The sequence below is a fragment of the Hypanus sabinus genome, unplaced genomic scaffold, assembly GCF_030144855.1.
Source record: "Hypanus sabinus isolate sHypSab1 unplaced genomic scaffold, sHypSab1.hap1 scaffold_199, whole genome shotgun sequence".
In the NCBI taxonomy this organism is placed as follows: domain Eukaryota; kingdom Metazoa; phylum Chordata; class Chondrichthyes; order Myliobatiformes; family Dasyatidae; genus Hypanus; species Hypanus sabinus.
Genome location: NW_026780089.1, coordinates 15,666 through 35,025, shown reverse-complemented (window position 1 = coordinate 35,025; position 19,360 = coordinate 15,666). Strand labels below are relative to the sequence as shown.

General features: G+C 58.6%; 1 protein-coding gene and 1 long non-coding RNA gene across 8 annotated transcripts in view; one reads left to right on the top strand and one right to left on the bottom strand.

Moving 5' to 3' along the window:
- Nucleotides 1-19,360, top strand: part of LOC132387568 (uncharacterized) — a 90,864-nt gene that overhangs the window by 56,000 nt on the left and 15,504 nt on the right. For 3 of the 4 annotated variants that reach the window (XR_009509932.1, XR_009509933.1, XR_009509934.1), the window contains exon 3: nucleotides 14,574-14,733. This is a non-coding gene — a long non-coding RNA (uncharacterized LOC132387568). Of the gene's footprint in view, nucleotides 1-14,573; nucleotides 15,910-19,360 lie in introns of those variants that run through there. The other variant, XR_009509931.1, reaches the window with a different exon arrangement.
- The window catches only part of LOC132387564 (NACHT, LRR and PYD domains-containing protein 12-like), a 90,190-nt gene that overhangs the window by 57,368 nt on the left and 13,462 nt on the right, over nucleotides 1-19,360 (bottom strand). For all 4 annotated transcript variants that reach the window (XM_059959947.1, XM_059959949.1, XM_059959948.1 and 1 more), the window contains 2 exons: nucleotides 16,796-18,551; nucleotides 11,054-11,140 (listed from right to left, as the gene is read on the bottom strand). In XM_059959947.1, the coding sequence (XP_059815930.1) occupies nucleotides 11,054-11,140; nucleotides 16,796-18,551 (1,843 nt within the window). The remainder of the gene's footprint in view (nucleotides 1-11,053; nucleotides 11,141-16,795; nucleotides 18,552-19,360) is intronic.

Here is a 19,360-nt window from a genome sequence, read left to right as displayed (position 1 = left end):
TGGAAGGGGGACGGGGACGAGATCCCACAGGCGGAAGGGGGACGGGGTGGAGAGATCCCACAGGAGGAAGGGGGACGGGGAGCAGAGATCCCAGAGGGGGAAGGGGGACGGGGAGCAGAGATCCCACAGGAGGAAGGGGGACGGGGAGGGGACATCCCACAGCAGGAAGATGGGACGGGAGGAGAGATCCCTCAGGGGGACGGGGAGGAGAGATCCCTCAGGAGGGACGGGGAGGAGAGATTCCACAGGAGGGGCGGGGAAGAGAGATCCCACAGGAGGAAGGTGGACGGGGAGAACAGATCCCACAGGAGGAAGGTGGATGGGGAAGAGAGATCCCACAGGAGGAAGGGGGATGGGGAGGAGAGATCCCACAGGAGGGTAGTGGACGGGGAGGAGAGTTCCCACAGGAGGAAGGGGACGGGCAGGAGAGATCCCACAGGAGGAAGGGGGATGGGCAATTGAGACCCCACAGGAGGAAGGGGGCAATTGAGACCCCACAGGAGGAAGGGGGACGGGGAGGAGAGATCCCACAGGAAGAAGGAGGACGGGGAGGAGATCCCACAGGAGGAAGGGGGATGGGGAGGGGAGATCCCACAGGAGGAAGGGGGACGGGGAGGAGAGACCCCACAGGAGGAAGGGGGACGGGGCCGAGAGACCCCACAGCAGGAAGAGGGACGGGGAGGAGATATCCCACTGGAGGAAGGGGGACGGGGAGGAGATATCCCACTGGAGGAAGGGGGAAGGGGACGAGATCCCACAGGAGGAAGGGGGAAGGGGACGAGATCCCACAGGAGGAAGGTGGACGGGGCCGAGAGATCCCACAGGGGGAAGGGGGACGGGGGGGAGAGATCCCACAGGGGGAAGGGGGACGGGGGGGAGAGATCCCACAGGGGGAAGGGGGACGGGGGGAGAGACCCCACAGGGGGAAGGGGGACGGGGACGAGAGATCCCACAGGGGGAAGGGGGACGGGGGGGAGAGATCCCACAGGGGGAAGGGGGACGGGGGGAGAGACCCCACAGGGGGAAGGGGGACGGGGACGAGAGACCCCACAGGGGGAAGGGGGACGGGGAGGAGATACCCCACACGGGAAAGGCGACGGGGAGGAGAGACCCCAAAGGGGGAAGGGGGACGGGGAGGAGAGACCCCACAGGGGGTAGTGGGACGGGGAGGGGCGATCCCACAGGGGGAAGGGGGACGGGGAGGGGAGATCCCACAGGAGGAAGGGGGATGGGCAATTGAGACCCCACAGGAGGAAGGGGGACGGGGAGGAGAGATCCCACAGGAAGAAGGGGGACGGGGAGGAGATCCCACAGGAGGAAGGGGGACAGGGAGGGGAGATCCCACAGGAGGAAGGGGGACGGGGACGAGAGACCCCACAGGAGGAAGGGGGACGGGGCCGAGAGACCCCAAAGGGGGAAGGCAGACGGGGAGGAGATATCCCACAGGAGGAAGGGGGACGTGGAGGATATACCCCAAAGGAGGAAGGGGGACGTGGCCGAGAGACCCCACAGGAGGAAGAGGACGGGGAGGAGATATCCCACAAGAGGAAGGGGGACGGGGAGGAGATATCCCACTGGAGGAAGGGGGAAGGGGACGAGATCCCACAGGAGGAAGGGGGAAGGGACGAAATCCCACAGGAGGAAGGGGGACGGGGCCGAGAGACCCCACAGGCGGATGGGTGACGGGGAGGAGAGACCCCACAGGCGGAAGGGGGACTGGACGAGATCCCACAGGCGGAAGGGGGACGGGATGGATAGATCCCACAGGAGGAAGGGGGACGGGGAGCTGATATCCCACAGGAGGAAGGGGGACGTGGAGTGGAGATCCCAGAGAGGAGGAAGGGGGACGGGGCGAGAGAGCCCACTGGAGGAAGGGGGACGGGGAGGAGAGACCCCACAGGAGGAAGGGGGACGGGGAGGAGAGACGCCACAGGAGGAAGGGGGACGGGGTGGAGAGATCCCACAGGAGGAAGGGGGACGGGGAGCAGAGATCCCAGAGGAGGAAGGGGGACGGGGAGCAGAGATCCCACAGGAGGAAGGGGGACGGGGAGCAGAGATCCCACAGGAGGAAGGGGGACGAGGAGGGGACATCCCATAGCAGGAAGATGGGACGGGGAGGAGAGATCCCTCAGGGGGACGGGAGGAGAGATCCCTCAGGAGGGACGGGGAGGAGAGATTCCACAGGAGGGACGGGGAGGAGAGATTCCACAGGAGGGACGGGGAAGGGGACGAGATCCCACAGGAGGAAGGGGGACGGGGCCGAGAGACCCCACAGGCGGAAGGGGGACGGGGAGGAGAGATCCCACAGGAGGAAGGTGAACGGGGCCGAGAGATCCCACAGGGGGAAGGGGGACGGGGGGGAGAGATCCCACAGGGGGAAGGGGGACGGGGGGGAGAGATCCCACAGGGGGAAGGGGGACGGGGGGAGAGATCCTACAGGGGGAAGGGGGATGGGGACGAGAGACCCCACAGGGGGAAGGGGGACGGGGAGGAGAGACCCCACAGGGGGAAGGGGGACGGGGAGGAGAGACCCCACAGGGGGTAGTGGGACGTGGAGGGGAGATCCCACAGGGGTAAGGGGGACAGGGAGGGGAGATCCCACAGGGGGTAGGGGCACGGGGATCCCACAGGGGGAAGGGGGACGTGGAGGAGAGACCCCACAGGAGGAAGGGGGACAGGGAGGAGAGACCCCAAAGGAGGAAGGGGGACGGGGAGGAGAGACCCCACAGGAGGAAGGGGGACGGGGCCGAGAGGCCCCACAGGAGGAAGAGGGACGTGGAGGAGATATCCCACAGGAGGAAGGGGGACGGGGAGGAGATATCACACTGGAGGAAGGGGGAAGGGGACGAGATCCTACAGGAGGAAGGGGGAAGGGGACGATATCCCACAGGAGGAAGGAGGACGGGGCCGAGAGACCCCACAGGCGGAAGTGGGTCGGGGAGGAGAGACCCCACAGGAGGAAGGGGGACGGGGAGGAGAGACCCCACAGGAGGAAGGGGGACGGGCAGGAGAGACCACACAGGAGGAAGGGGGACGGGGAGGAGAGACCCCACAGGAGGAAGGGGGACGGGGAGGAGAGTCCCCACAGGCGGAAGGGGGACGGGGAGGAGAGACACCACAGGAGGAAGGGGGACGGGGAGGAGAGACCCCACAGGTGGAATGGGGATGGGGAGGAGAGACCCCACAGGAGGAAGGGGGACGGGCAGGAGAGACCCCACAGGAGGAAGGGGGATGGGCAGGAGAGACCCCACAGGAGGAAGGGGGACGGGCAGGAGAGTCCCCACAGGAGGAAGGGGGACGGGCAGGAGAGATCCCACAGGAGGAAGGGGGACTGGGAGGAGAGACCCCACAGGAGGAAGGGGGACGGGGACGGGAGATCCCACAGGAGGAAGGGGGACGGGGAGGGGAGATCCCAAAGGAGGAAGGGGGACAGGGAGCTGAGATCCCACAGGAGGAAGGGGGACGGGGAGGGGAGACCCCACAGGAGGAAGGGGGACGGGGAGGGGAGACCCCACAGGAGGAAGGGGGACGGGGAGGGGAGACCCCACAGGAGGAAGGGGGACGGGGTGGGGAGACCCCACAGGAGGAAGGGTGACGGGGAGGATAGACCCCACAGGCGGAAGGGGGTCGGGGAGGAGAGACCCCACAGGAGGAAGTGGGACGGGGAGGAGAGACCCCAAAGGAGAAAGGGGGACGGGGAGGAGAGCCCCACAGGAGGAAGGGGTACGGGGCCGAGAGACCCCACAGGAGGAAGGGGGACGGGGAGGAGAGATCCCACAGGAGGAAGGGGGACGGGGAGGAGAGTCCCCACAGGCGGAAGGGGGACGGGGAGGAGAGACACCACAGGAGGAAGGGGGACGGGGAGGAGAGACCCCACAGGTGGAATGGGGATGGGGAGGAGAGACCCCACAGGAGGAAGGGGGACGGGCAGGAGAGACCCCACAGGAGGAAGGGGGATGGGCAGGAGAGACCCCACAGGAGGAAGGGGGACGGGCAGGAGAGTCCCCACAGGAGGAAGGGGGACGGGCAGGAGAGATCCCACAGGAGGAAGGGGACTGGAGGAGAGACCCCACAGGAGGAAGGGGGACGGGGACGGGAGATCCCACAGGAGGAAGGGGGACGGGGAGGGGAGATCCCAAAGGAGGAAGGGGGACAGGGAGCTGAGATCCCACAGGAGGAAGGGGGACGGGGAGGGGGAGACCCACAGGAGGAAGGGGGACGGGGAGGGGAGACCCCACAGGAGGAAGGGTGACGGGGAGGATAGACCCCACAGGAGGAAGGAGGAAGGGTACGAGACCCACACAGGAGGAAGGGGGAGTGGCCGAGAGACCCCACAGGCGGAAGGGGGTCGGGGAGGAGAGGACCCCACAGGAGGAAGTGGGACGGGGAGGAGAGACCCCAAAGGAGAAAGGGGACGGGGAGGAGAGCCCCACAGGAGGATGGGGTACGGCCGAGAGACCCCACAGGAGGAAGGGGGACGGGGAGGAGAGATCCCACAGGAGGAAGGTGGACGGGGCCGAGAGATCCCACAGGGGTAAGGTGGACGGGGACGAGATCCCACAGGAGGAAGGGGGACGAGGAGCAGAGATCCCACAGGCGTCAGAGGGACGGGAGGAGAGATCCTACAGGAGTCAGGGGGACGGGGAGCAGTGACCCCACAGGAGGAAGGGGGACGGGGAGCAGAGACCCCACAGGAGGAAGGGGGACGGGGAGCAGAGATCCCACAGGAGGAAGGGGGACGGGGAGGAGAGACCACACAGGAGAAAGGGGGACGGGGAGGGGAGATCCCAAAGGAGGAAGGGGGACAGGGAGCTGAGATCCCACAGGAGGAAGGGGGACGGGGAGGGGAGACCCCACAGGAGGAAGGGGGACGGGGAGGGGAGACCCACAGGAGGAAGGGTGACGGGGAGGATAGACCCCACAGGCGGAAGGGGGTCGGGGAGGAGAGACCCCAAAGGAGAAAGGGGGACCGGGAGGAGAGCACCACAGGAGGAAGGGGTACGGGGCCGAGAGACCCCACAGGAGGAAGGGGGACGGGGAGGAGAGATCCCACAGGAGGAAGGGGGACGGGGAGGAGAGTCCCCACAGGCGGAAGGGGGACGGGGAGGAGAGACACCACAGGAGGAAGGGGGACGGGGAGGAGAGACCCCACAGGTGGAATGGGGATGGGGAGGAGAGACCCCACAGGAGGAAGGGGGACGGGCAGGAGAGACCCCACAGGAGGAAGGGGGATGGGCAGGAGAGACCCCACAGGAGGAAGGGGGACGGGCAGGAGAGTCCCCACAGGAGGAAGGGGGACGGGGCAGGAGAGATCCCACAGGAGGAAGGGGGACTGGGAGGAGAGACCCCCACAGGAGGAAGGGGGACGGGGACGGGAGATCCCACAGGAGGAAGGGGGACGGGGAGGGGAGATCCCAAAGGAGGAAGAGGGACAGGGAGCTGAGATCCCACAGGAGGAAGGGGGACGGGGAGGGGAGACCCCACAGGAGGAAGGGGGACGGGGAGGGGAGACCCCACAGGAGGAAGGGGGACGGGGAGGGGAGACCCCACAGGAGGAAGGGGGACGGGGTGGGGAGACCCCACAGGAGAAGGGTGACGGGGGAGGATAGACCCCACAGGCGGAAGGGTGTCGGGGAGGAGAGACCCACAGGAGGAAGTGGGACGGGGAGGAGAGACCCCAAAGGAGAAAGGGGGACGGGAGGAGAGCCCACAGGAGGAAGGGGTACGGGGCCGAGAGACCCCACAGGAGGAAGGGGGACGGGGAGGAGAGATCCCACAGGAGGAAGGGGGACGGGAGGAGAGTCCCCACAGGCGGAAGGGGGACGGGGAGGAGAGACACCACAGGAGGAAGGGGACGGGGAGGAGAGACCCCACAGGTGGAATGGCGATGGGGAGAGGAGAGACCCCACAGGAGGAAGGGGGACGGGCAGGAGAGACCCCACAGGAGGAAGGGGGATGGGCAGGAGAGACCCCACAGGAGGAAGGGGGACGGGCAGGAGAGTCCCACAGGAGGAAGGGGGACGGGCAGGAGAGATCCCACAGGAGGAAGGGGGACTGGGAGGAGAGACCCCACAGGAGGAAGGGGGACGGGGACGGGAGATCCCACAGGAGGAAGGGGGACGGGGAGGGGAGATCCCAAAGGAGGAAGGGGGACAGGGAGCTGAGATCCACAGGAGGAAGGGGGACGGGGAGGGGAGACCCCACAGGAGGAAGGGGGGACGGGGAGGGGAGACCCCACAGGAGGAAGGGTGACGGGGAGGATAGACCCCACAGGAGGAAGGAGGAAGGGTACGAGACCCCACAGGAGGAAGGGGGAGTGGCCGAGAGACCCCCACAGGCGGAAGGGGGTCGGGGAGGAGAGACCCCACAGGAGGAAGTGGGACGGGGAGGAGAGACCCCAAAGGAGAAAGGGGGACGGGGAGGAGAGCCCCACAGGAGGATGGGGTACGGGGCCGAGAGACCCACAGGAGGAAGGGGGACGGGGAGGAGAGATCCCACAGGAGGAAGGTGGACGGGGCCGAGAGATCCCACAGGGGGAAGGTGGACGGGGACGAGATCCCACAGGAGGAAGGGGGACGAGGAGCAGAGATCCCACAGGCGTCAGAGGGACGGGGAGGAGAGATCCTACAGGAGTCAGGAGGGACGGGGAGCAGTGACCCCACAGGAGGAAGGGGGACGGGGAGCAGAGACCCCACAGGAGAAGGGGGACGGGGAGCATAGATCCCACAGGAGGAAGGGGGACGGGGAGGAGAGACCACACAGGAGGAAGGGGGACGGGGAGGGGAGATCCCAAAGGAGGAAGGGGGACAGGGAGCTGAGATCCCACAGGAGGAAGGGGGACGGGGAGGGGAGACCCCACAGGAGGAAGGGGGACGGGGAGGGGAGACCCCACAGGAGGAAGGGTGACGGGGAGGATAGACCCCACAGGCGGAAGGGGGTCGGGGATGAGAGACCCAAAGGAGAAAGGGGGACGGGGAGGAGAGCCCCACAGGAGGAAGGGGTACGGGGCCGAGAGACCCACAGGAGGAAGGGGGACGGGGAGGAGAGATCCACAGGAGGAAGGGGACGGGGAGGAGAGTCCCCACAGGCGGAAGGGGGACGGGGAGGAGAGACACCACAGGAGGAAGGGGGACGGGGAGGAGAGGACCCCACAGGTGGAATGGGGATGGGGAGGAGAGACCCCACAGGAGGAAGGGGGACGGGCAGGAGAGAGTCCCCACAGGAGGAAGGGGATGGGCAGGAGATACCCCACAGGAGGAAGGGGGACGGGCAGGAGAGTCCCCACAGGAGGAAGGGGGACGGGCAGGAGAGATCCACAGGACGAAGGGGGGACTGGGAGGAGAGACCCCACAGGAGGAAGGGGGACGGGGACGGGAGATCCCACAGGAGGAAGGGGGAGGGGAGGGGAGATCCCAAAGGAGGAAGGGGGACAGGGAGCTGAGATCCCACAGGAGGAAGGGGGACGGGGAGGGGAGACCCCACAGGAGGAAGGGGGACGGGGAGGGGAGACCCCACAGGAGGAAGTGGGACGGGGAGGAGAGACCCCAAAGGAGAAAGGGGGACGGGGAGGAGAGCCCCACAGGAGGAAGGGGTACGGGGCCGAGAGACCCCACAGGAGGAAGGGGGACGGGGAGGAGAGATCCCACAGGAGGAAGGGGGACGGGGAGGAGAGTCCCCACAGGTGGAAGGGGGACGGGGAGGAGAGACACCACAGGAGGAAGGGGGACGGGGAGGAGAGACCCCACAGGTGGAATGGGGATGGGGAGGAGACCCCACAGGAGGAAGGGGGACGGGCAGGAGAGACCCCACAGGAGGAAGGGGGATGGGCAGGAGAGACCCCACAGGAGGAAGGGGGACGGGCAGGAGGGTCCCCACAGGAGGAAGGGGGACGGGTAGGAGAGATCCCACAGGAGGAAGGGGGACTGGGAGGAGAGACCCCACAGGAGGAAGGGGGACGGGGACGGGAGATCCCACAGGAGGAAGGGGGACGGGGAGGGGAGATCCCAAAGGAGGAAGGGGGACGGGGAGGAGAGTCCCCACAGGCGGAAGGGGGACGGGGAGGAGAGACACCACAGGAGGAAGGGGGACGGGGAGGAGAGACCCCACAGGTGGAATGGGGATGGGGAGGAGAGACCCCACAGGAGGAAGGGGGACGGGCAGGAGAGACCCCACAGGAGGAAGGGGGATGGGCAGGAGAGACCCCACAGGAGGAAGGGGGACGGGCAGGAGAGTCCCCACAGGAGGAAGGGGGACGGGCAGGAGAGATCCCACAGGAGGAAGGGGGACTGGGAGGAGAGACCCCACAGGACGAAGGGGGACGGGGACGGGAGATCCCACAGGAGGAAGGGGGACGGGGAGGGGAGATCCCAAAGGAGGAAGGGGGACAGGGAGCTGAGATCCCACAGGAGGAAGGGGGACGGGGAGGGGAGACCCCACAGGAGGAAGGGGGACGGGGTGGGGAGACCCCACAGGAGGAAGGGTGACGGGGAGGATAGACCCCACAGGCGGAAGGGGGTCGGGAGGAGAGACCCCACAGGAGGAAGTGGGACGGGGAGGAGAGACCCCAAAGGAGAAAGGGGGACGGGGAGGAGAGCCCCACAGGAGGAAGGGGTACGGGGCCGAGAGACCCCACAGGAGGAAGGGGGACGGGGAGGAGAGATCCCACAGGAGGAAGGGGGACGGGGAGGAGAGTCCCCACAGGCGGAAGGGGGACGGGGAGGAGAGACACCACAGGAGGAAGGGGGACGGGGAGGAGAGACCCCACAGGTGGAATGGGGATGGGGAGGAGAGACCCCACAGGAGGAAGGGGGACGGGCAGGAGAGACCCCACAGGAGGAAGGGGGATGGGCAGGAGAGACCACACAGGAGGAAGGGGGACGGGCAGGAGAGTCCCCACAGGAGGAAGGGGGACGGGCAGGAGAGATCCCACAGGAGGAAGGGGGACTGGGAGGAGAGACCCCACAGGAGGAAGGGGGACGGGGACGGGAGATCCCACAGGAGGAAGGGGGACGGGGAGGGGAGATCCCAAAGGAGGAAGGGGGACAGGGAGCTGAGATCCCACAGGAGGAAGGGGGACGGGGAGGGGAGACCCCACAGGAGGAAGGGGGACGGGGAGGGGAGACCCCACAGGAGGAAGGGTGACGGGGAGGATAGACCCCACAGGCGGAAGGGGGTCGGGGAGGAGAGACCCCACAGGAGGAAGTGGGACGGGGAGGAGAGACCCCAAAGGAGAAAGGGGGACGGGGAGGAGAGCCCCACAGGAGGAAGGGGTACGGGGCCGAGAGACCCCACAGGAGGAAGGGGGACGGGGAGGAGAGATCCCACAGGAGGAAGGTGGACGGGGCCGAGAGATCCCACAGGGGGAAGGTGGACGGGGACGAGATCCCACAGGAGGAAGGGGGACGGGGAGCAGAGATCCCACAGGAGTCAGAGGGACGGGGAGGAGAGATCCTACAGGAGTCAGGGGGACGGGGAGCAGTGACCCCACAGGAGGAAGGGGGACGGGGAGCAGAGACCCCACAGGAGGAAGGGGGACGGGGAGCAGAGATCCCACAGGAGGAAGGGGGACGGGGAGGAGAGACCACACAGGAGGAAGGGGGACAGGGAGGAGAGATCCCACAGGAGGAAGGGGGACGGGGAGGAGAGACCCCACAGGAGGAAGGGGGACGCGGAGGAGAGATCCCACAGGAGGAAGGAGGAAGGGGACGAGATCCCACAGGAGGAAGGGGGAAAGGGCCGAGAGACCCCACAGGCGGAAGGGGGTCGGGGAGGATAGACCCCACAGGAGGAAGGGGGATGGTGAGGAGAGATCCCACAGGAGGAAGGGGGACGGGGAGGGGAGATCCCACAGGAGGAAGGGGACGGGGAGGAGATATCCCACAGGAGTAAGGGTGACGGGAAGGAGAGACCCCACAGGAGGAAGGGGGACGGGCAGGAGAGACCCCACAGGAGGAATGGTGACGGGGAAGAGAGACCCCACAGGAGGAAGGGGGACGGGGAGGAGAGACCCCACAGGCGGAAGGGGGACTGGGACGAGATCCCACAGGCGGAAGGGGGACGGGGTGGATAGATCCCACAGGAGGAAGGGGGACGGGGAGCTGATATCCCACAGGAGGAAGGGGGACGTGGAGGGGAGATCCCAGAGGAGGAAGGGGGACGGGGCCGAGAGACCCCACTGGAGGAAGGGGGACGGGGAGGAGAGACCCCACAGGAGGAAGGGGGATGGGGAGGAGAGACCCCACAGGAGGAAGGGGGACGGGGAGGGGAGATCCCAGAGGAGGAAGGGGGACGGGGAGGAGAGACCCCACAGGAGGAAGGGGGACGGGGAGGAGAGACCCCACAGGAGGAAGGGTGACGGGGAGGAGAGACCCCACAGTAGGAAGGGGGACGGGGCCGAGAGACCCCACTGGAGGAAGGGGGACTGGGAGGAGAGACCCCACAGGAGGAAGGGGGACGGGGAGGAGAGACCCCACAGGAGGAAGGGGGACGGGGAGGGGAGATCCCAGAGGAGGAAGGGGGATGTGGAAGAAAGATCCCACTGGTAGAAGAGGAATGGGTAGCAATCTCCAAGGAGGAGGATGTGAAATGTGGAAACCATAGACAGGGTGCAGAGGAGATTTACAAGGATGTTGCCTGGATTGGGGAGCATGCCTTATGAGAACAGGTTGAGTGAACTCAGCCTTTTCTCTTGGAGTGACGGAGTATGAGAGGTGATTTGATAGAGGTGTACAAGATAATGAGAGGCATTGATCATGTAGATAGTCAGAGTCTTCTCCCCAGGGTTGAAATGGCTAGCACGAGAGGGCATAGTTTTAACAGTGGGCTGCTGGAGGCGAAAACTTTAAACTCCAGGATGGCTACATGGAGCTTAGAAATATAGAGCACTATGGGTAAAACCGAGATAATTCTAAGGTAGAAAAATGTTCAGCACGGCTTTGTGGGCCGAAGGGCCTGCATTGTCCTGTATGTTTTCTGTGTGTCTACTGATCACATTCATTCTCAGTGTCAGACACCCAGTGACTGTAAACACAATCTCCCACAGTCTGGTACTTACCACAGTGTCTGTATTTTACACTCCGGGTTCCTCAGAGCCGCAGACACCAGTTTCACTCCTGAATCTCCCAGGTCATTATGCCCAAGTCTAAACACAAACCGACAGATTGATAAACAAACTGATTCAAACTGTGGGTCTGGGGGAATTTCTGTCACTCGGATATTTCAGGAAACATTAAACTGTCCAGTGAATCACTGATCGGAGTTCCCATCACTGTCACTGTCCCTCACTGCCCAGCTCCAGTGTATTTACCGAATGTCGGTAATTTCGTCTGTCGGTGTGACCCTCTAAACCCCACATATACTGTCCCATTCCCCAATGGAGAGAAAAGTGTTTCTGACCGAAATGCAGAAATGTCAATGGGACACAGCGAAATAGACCCACCCAAGCTAAAGGAATGGGGAAGAGAGATCCCACAGGAGGTAGGGGGTTGGGGAAGAGATCCCAGAGGAGGAAGGGGGATGGGGAAGAGAGATCCCACAGGAGGAAGGGGGACGGGGGGGAAGAGATCCCAAAGGAGGAAGGGGGATGGGGAAGCGAGATCCCACAGGAGGAAGGGGGTTGGGGAAGAGATCCCACAGGAGGAAGGGGGATGGGGAAGAGAGATCCCACAGGAGGAAGGGGGTTGGGGAAGACAGACCCCACAGGAGGAAGGGGGATGGGGAAGAGCGATCTCACAGGAGCAAGGGGGATGGGGAGGAGAGATCCCACAAAAGGAAGGGGGATAGGGAAGAGAGATCTCACAGGAGGAAGGGAGATGGGGAAGAGAGATCCCACAGGAGGAAGGGGGATAGGGAAGAGAGATCCCAAAGGAAGAAGCGGGATGGGAGAGAGAGATCCCACAGGAGGAAGGGTAATGGGGAAGAGATCCCACAGGAGGAAGGGGGATGGGAGAGAGAGATACCACCAGAGGAAGGGGGATGGGGATGAGAGATCCCACAGGGTGAAAGTGGATGGGGGAGAGAAATCCCACAGAAGGAAGGGGAATGGGGAAGAGAGATCACATAGGATGATGGGGCATGGGGAAGAGAGATGAGACAGGAGGAAGTGGGTGGGGAAGTGAGATCAAACAGGAGGTTGGGGGATGAGTAGGAGAGATCCCATTGGAGGAAAGGGGATGCTGAGGAGAGATCCAACAGTTGGAAGGATGGGGGAGTGGGAACAGAGAGCCCAGAGGATGAAAGGGGGATGGGAAAGCGAGATCTCACAGGAGGATTGCTACCTGTGCCACGTGCTAGTGAGGCTAGAAATAGGAAGATAATGCAGCTAAATACATGGCTGAGGGGATGATGCATGAGGGAGGGGTTCACGTTTCTGGACAATTGGGCTTTCTTCCAGGGGAGGTGGGACCAGTTCGAATTGGACAGTTTGCACCTGAACTGGAGGGGAACTGGAGGACTAACATCCTGGCCGGTAGGTTAGCAAGTTCTGCTCCGGGGGTTTTAAACAAGGTTGCAGGGGGAGGGGAACCAGAGTGTTAGAGCAGATAGTGAGGTGGTGGAGGATAAGGGTCATGCGAGGACTGCTTCTATAGACAGATATCAATGGTTTGTATGTGATAGAAATGTTCTCAGGTGCATCTATTTCAATGCAAGGAGTATTGCAGGTAAGGCAGATGAGTTTAGATCGTGGATTGGCACGATGATATCGACATTATTGCTATTAGTAAGACTTGGTTTGCAGGAGGGTCAGGACTGGCAGCTTCATGTTCCGGGTTTCCATTGTTTCAGATGTGATAGAGGGGAGGGATGAAAGGGGGCGGAGTGGCATTACCAGTCAGGGGAATATCACAGCTGTGCGTAGACGGGACAGCCCGGAGGGTTCATCTACAGAGGCCATATGGGTGGAGCTGAGGAACGGGGAAGATGTGACCACACTAATAGGGTTGTATTATAGACCGCCCAGTAGTCAGAGAGAATTCGAGGAGCAAATCTGTAGAGAGGTAGCACACCAATGTAAGAAACAGAAAGTCATAATCGTAGGGGATTTTAACTTCCCACATATTGACGGGGACTCCCATTCTGGGAAAGGGTTAGATGGCGTGGAGTTTGTCAAATGTGTCAGGAAAGTTTTCTAAATCAATACATTGAGGTATCAACGAGAGAGGGTGCAGTACCTGATCTCCTATTAAGTAACCAGACAGGTCAGGTGACAGAAGTATGTGTCGGTGAACATTTTGGGTCCAGTGACCATAATGTCATTAGTTTCAAGATAATGATGGATGAGGATAGGACTGGTCCGCCAGTTAAGGTTCTGAATTGGAGAAAGGCCAATTTTGTGGAAATGAGAGAAGATCCGGGAAGAGTGGATTGGGATAAGTTGTTTTCTGGCAAGGATGTGTTCAGTAAGTGGAACGCCTTCAAGGGTGAAATTTTGAGAGTGCAGAGTTTGCATGTTCCTGCCAGGATTAAAGGCAAAGTTAACAGGCAGAGGGAACCTTGGTTTTCAAGGGATATTGGCGATCTGCTTAAGTAGGTGTTTAGCAGCTATAGGAAACAAGGAACAAATGAGGTACTTGAAGAGTATAGAAAATGTAAGCAAATACTAAAGAAGGAAATCAGGAAGGCAAAAAGAAGACATGAGGTTGCTTTGGCGGATAATGTGAAGGTAAACCCGAAGGGTTTCTACAAGTATATTAAGAGTAAAAGGATAGTAAAGGACAAAATTGGTCCCCTAGAAGTTCAGAGTGGTCATCTCTGTGTGGAGCCTCACGAGATGGGGGAGATCTTAAACAGTTTTTTTGCGTCAGTGTTTACTCAGGAAACTGGCATAGCGGATATGGAATTAAGGGAAACAAACAGTAGTGTCATGGAACATATAGAGTTTAAAGAGGAGGAGCTGCTTGCTGCCTTACAGTGAATAAAGGTAGATTAATCCCCCGGGCCTGACGTGATATTCCCTCGGACCTTGAGAGAGACTTGTGTAGAAATTGCAGGGGCCCTGGCAGAAATATTTAAAATGTCCTCAGCCAGGGGTGTGGTGCCGGAGGATTGGAGGGTAGCTCATGTTGTTCTGTTGTTTGAAAAAGGCTCCAAAAGTACACCAGGTCATTACAGGCCAGTGAGCCTGACATCAGTAGTAGGTAAATTATTGGAAGGTGTTCTGAGAGATCGGATATACAAGGATTTGGACAGCCAAGGGCTGATAAAAGATAGTCAGCATGGCTTTGTGTGTGGTAGACCATGTTTAATGAATCCTGTAGTGTTTTTCGAGGATGTTACCAAGAATACATATGAAGGAAAGGCTGTGGATGATGTCTACATTGACTTTTGTAAGGCCGTTGACAAAGTTCCACATAAAAGGTTAGTTCTAAAGGTCCAGACACAAGGTATCCATGGAGAGGTTGTAAACTGGATTTGAATTGACTGTGTGGGAGAAGACAGAGAGTGGTAGTGGATGATTGCTTCTCAGACTGGAGGCCTGTGACTAGTGGTGTGTCTCAGGGATCTGTGCTGGGACCATTGTTGTTTGTTGTCTGTATCAATTATCTAGATGATAATGAGATAAATTGTATCAACAGGTTTGCGGATGACACTAAGATGTAGGCATTGTGGACAGCGAGGAAGGCTTTCAAAGCTTGCAGAGGGATCTGAACCAACTGGAAGAATGGGCCAGAAAATGGCAGATGGAATTTAATGCAGACAAGTGTGAGGTGTTCCATTTTGGAAGGACAAATCAAGGTACGACATACACGATAAATGGTAGGGCACTGAAGAGTGCGGAGGAACAAAGGGAGCTGGGGGTTCCGATACATAATTCCCTGAAAGTGGCATCACAGGTAGACAGGGTTGTAAAGAAGGCTTTTGGCATCCTGTCATTCATAAATCAAAGTACTGAGTATAGGAGTTGGAATATTATGGTGAGGTTGTATAAGACATTGGTGAGGCCAAATTTGGAGTATTGTGTGCAGTTCTGATCACCTAACTATAGGAAGGATATCGGTAAGTTTGAAAAAGTGCAGAGAAGATTTACTAGGATGTTGCCAGGTCTTCAGGAGTTGAGTTACAGGGAAAGATTGAACAGGTTACGACTTTATTCCTTGGAGTGCAGAAGAATGAGGGGAGATTTGATAGAGGTTTACAATATTATGAGGGTATAGACAGGGTAAATGCGAATAGGCTCTTTCCACATAGATTAGGAGAGATAAATATGAGAAGACATGGCTTCAGCGTGAAAGGGGAAAGGTTTAGGGGGAGCATTAGGAGGAAATTCACTCAGAGGGTGGCGAGAGTGTGGAACGAGCTGCCATCTGATGTGGAAAATACGGACTCACTCTTAAGCTTTAAGAATAAATTGGATAGATACATGGATGGGAGAGGACTGGAGGGTTATGGACTGGGAGCAGGTCAATGGAACTAGCGGAATAAGGTTTCGGTACAGACTAGAAGGACCGAATGGCTTGTTTTCTGTGCTGTAGTGTTCTATGATTTTATGATTCTATGGGGAGGAGAGTTCCCACAAGCAAAAGGGGAATGGGGATGGGGAAGAGATCCCACAGGAGGTCGGGGGATGGGGAAGGGAGATCCCACAGCCGGCATGGGAGTGTGGAAGAGAGATCCCACGGGAGGATGAGGCATGGGGAAGAGAGATCCCACAGGAGGAAGGGGGATATAGACAGAAAATAAACAGGATGAAGGGGGAAGGGGTTAAGAGATCGGCCAGGAGGGAGAGGGATGTGGAACAGAGTTCCCACAGGAGGATGTGGGATTGGGAAGAGAAATCTCACAGGAGGAAGGGGGTCGGGGAAGAGAAATTCCACAGGACAATGGGGCATGCCAAAGAGAGATCCGACAGGAAGAATTCGATGGGGGAGAGAGATCCCACAGGAGGAAAGGGTATGGGGAAGAGAATTCCAACAGCAGGAAGGGATAGGGAAGAGAAATCCATAGAAGGAAGGGGGATGGGGAAGAGCGATCTCACAGGAGGAAGGGGGATGGGGAAGAGAGATCCCACAGGAGGAAGAGGGATGGGGAGGAGAGATCCCACAAAAGGAAGGGGGATAGGGAAGAGAGATCTCACAGGAAGGGTGGTGGGGTGTGTGGACAAGACATCCCACAGGAGGATGAGGAAAGAGTAATAGAGAGTCCACGGGAGGAATGGGGATGGGGGCGAGATTCCAAAGAATGGAAGGGAGATTGGGATGAGAAGTCCCACAGGAGGATTCCAAGGGTAAACGATAATCCTACAAGACGAGAGGACGCAGACATTTTTTGTACGTGTGTGTTGGGTCTGAACAGAGGCCCAGAGGAGATGCGCCCTCGCTCTTTGTGTATCTGGAAGTGAGCAAAGTCACACACGGGGAAGGGCAGTGGGAGGACAATCTCACAATGGTATTTCTTTCCTTCTCACTGGGACAGTCTGCTGACGGTCTCTTGTCCCTCACCGGGAAGGGGTTGTGCATCTCTGACCCACCTGCTACAGTCAGTGTCGGTCTGGGTGTCAGTCACAGTGAGAAGGAACATTGTCAATGGACGTGTCACAGGCAGCGAGAAACACGGCCATTCCTGTGATTTACTACCATTCAACCAATGGCCGTCGTTCACTGATCTGATGAAGTCTCCAACATCCCTTCACAAGGAACCACAGAACCCTCCCGTCCTTGGGGAATTACTGACTGATCCCCTGGGCATTTGTCACAATTCTTCACAATCTGATTTACTACAAATTTACCAAAATTCCTTTACATTGAAACAACACGATGGAACAGTTTCACAGATCAGAGTGAGAGATAAATCAAGTTACCTCAACTCCTGGCACTTATGCAACCCGGGTCCCAGCCGCTGTATTCCCTCATACTGAATGTGGCAGTTCTCCAGGTCGAGCTGTTTTATTGTATCACAGAGTCCGATGACATGAGACAGGACCGCGCAGTCAATCGGGGTCAGTGTCATTCCACTGAGTGAAATCCTTTCCACAGATCTCAGTGCGGCCTGAGCCAGTACACGATTCTGAGACTCAAACAGGTAGTGCAATGTGTTCAGGAGGCTCCTTTTACCAGCTTCACTCCTTGTGTTTCCACTTCGGCGTTTAACCTCCTCCTTCACCCAGTCAATCACCCGGCAGGTTGTTTCATTGGGAAATGGACCCAGAAACTCCTCCAGACCCCGAGCTGTCATTGGGTTGGAGAGACCAGCAACAAAACGGAGAAATACCTCAAATCGCCCATCCCTCACGCAGTGGGCTTCAGTGAGGAGTTTCATGATATCTCTGCCATCTGGGATCAGGAATTGTGCGACTGCAGCTACAAACTCTTGGATGGTGAGGTGTGGGAATGTGTACACCATGCTCCGGGCAGAATCCTCTCTCTCCAAAAGCTCCATCAGGAACCCGGACAGAAACTGGGAAGGCTGCAGATTGTAGTTGATCAAATCTCCACCTGTAAACACAATCTTCTTCTCCGACACTCCTCTGAAGGCCATCTGACCAACTCTGAGTAACACATCACGGGGGTTCTCAATCTCACGGCCATGGTTTTTCAGGATGTTGTAAATATAGTAGGAGTACAGTTGGGTGATGGTCTTGGGAACTCGCTGTGGGTCCCTGACTCTTTGTGTGAAGAAGGGGCCCAGTGCCAGAGCGAGGATCCAGCAGTAGGAGGGGTTGTAGCTCATGGTGTACAGGACCTCGTTCTCCTTCACGTGTTTGAAAACAGCTTCCGCCACCGTCTGATCTTCAAAATACCTGATGAAATATTCCTTCCGTTCCTCACCAACAAATCCCAGGATTTCAGCCCAGACACTGATCTCTGCCTTTTCCAATAAATGTAACGCAGTGGGACGGGTGGTCACCAGCACTGAACACCCTGGGAGCAGCTTGCCCTGGATTAAACTGTACACAGTGTCAGACACTTCACACCACCACTCGGGATCTGGACACTGGTGCCTGGGTTCTGTATCTCTCCGACTGTCTGCAAAATCGATTCTGTGCTTGAATTCATCCAAACCATCGAATATAAACAGCAGTCCCTCTGGGTTCTTCCAGACCTCTCTCAGGATATTCCCAAAGTAAGGATACTGATCCAGAATCAGTTCCTTCAGGTTTATTCTGCAGTTAATGGTGTTTAAATCCCGGAATTTGAAACTGAAGACAAACTGGAATTGTTGGTATATCTTCCTCTCGGCCCAGTCGTAAACAATCTTTTGTACCATTGTTGTTTTCCCGATCCCTGGGACTCCGGCCACTGCTGCGGACATCCCTGATTTGTTTCTAAAGATAGATCTTTTCAATTTTTGAACAAAGCTCTTCTTGAATAACTGATCAGTCCGGATTTTTTCTAGCTTACCACGGAGACCTTTTTCTCTCCACTCCTCGTGGTCTCTGCCTCTTGCCAGCAGCTCATGTTCCACCAGTGTCCGATCTCGAACAGTAGAAATGACCGTGAGCTCAACGTATCGATCAACCAGCTGGAAAACCTTCACCTTCTCCCTCATCAGGATCGTGTTCACTCTCAGTTTTTCAGTTTGTGCCCGCAGAGTCTCCTTGTGTTTCCTTCGAACATCTTAGGACAGACAGAAATAGGTTGTCAATGCCTGACCTGATGAACATGGAGCATGCAACATATTTTCTTTAAATAAAAAAAATCTTGTGAAAGACATTGTTTGGGTGAAATTCGGAGATCAGAGATTAGAGTGTCTGAAGATCAATGACGGCCCATAAACATTTCTGATCTGATTCAGATCCTCTGTTAAAGGCTCCACTCTCCCCTCTGTTGGTAGTTTGCAGATTCCCCGGTGATCCAGCGAGCACCCAGTGCACACGTGATTCTGGAGAGGAGAGTGTTGTGTGGAGAGGGTGGTTTCACTGCTTTCACTGCTCAGCTTCTGCTGAACTGAGCAACCCTACAGAGGGTAACAGTGGGGGAGGGGGCATTTACTTGCTCTACTGACTTTCACTTCTCTCACAATGGAACCCAAGTTCTTGACACTCCTAAGCTGTCAGTACTGAGTCACAGAAAAGGAACATAATTTCTGTTTCCTTTTCCAGCCTGAGCCAGTCACGATGTGACACACCCCGCACTGGTCTACAGTCTCTTATTCTCCGAGGAACTGGTACATGAACCCAGGCAATTCCCCGATGATGTGTGGAAGAGCAGGAAACTGAAGAGGATGGCAGTGGTAATGGGGAACTCTGAAGTCAGGAGGGCAGGCAGGCGATTCTGTGGACACCGATGGCACTTTGCCTCTCAGGTGCCATTGTCCGAAATGTTTCTGGACGCGTCCACAATATCCTGAGAAGGGAGGTTGAGCAGTCAGAAGTCGTGACAAACGTTGGTAACCATGACATAGGAAGAGAAAAGGGAGGAGGTCT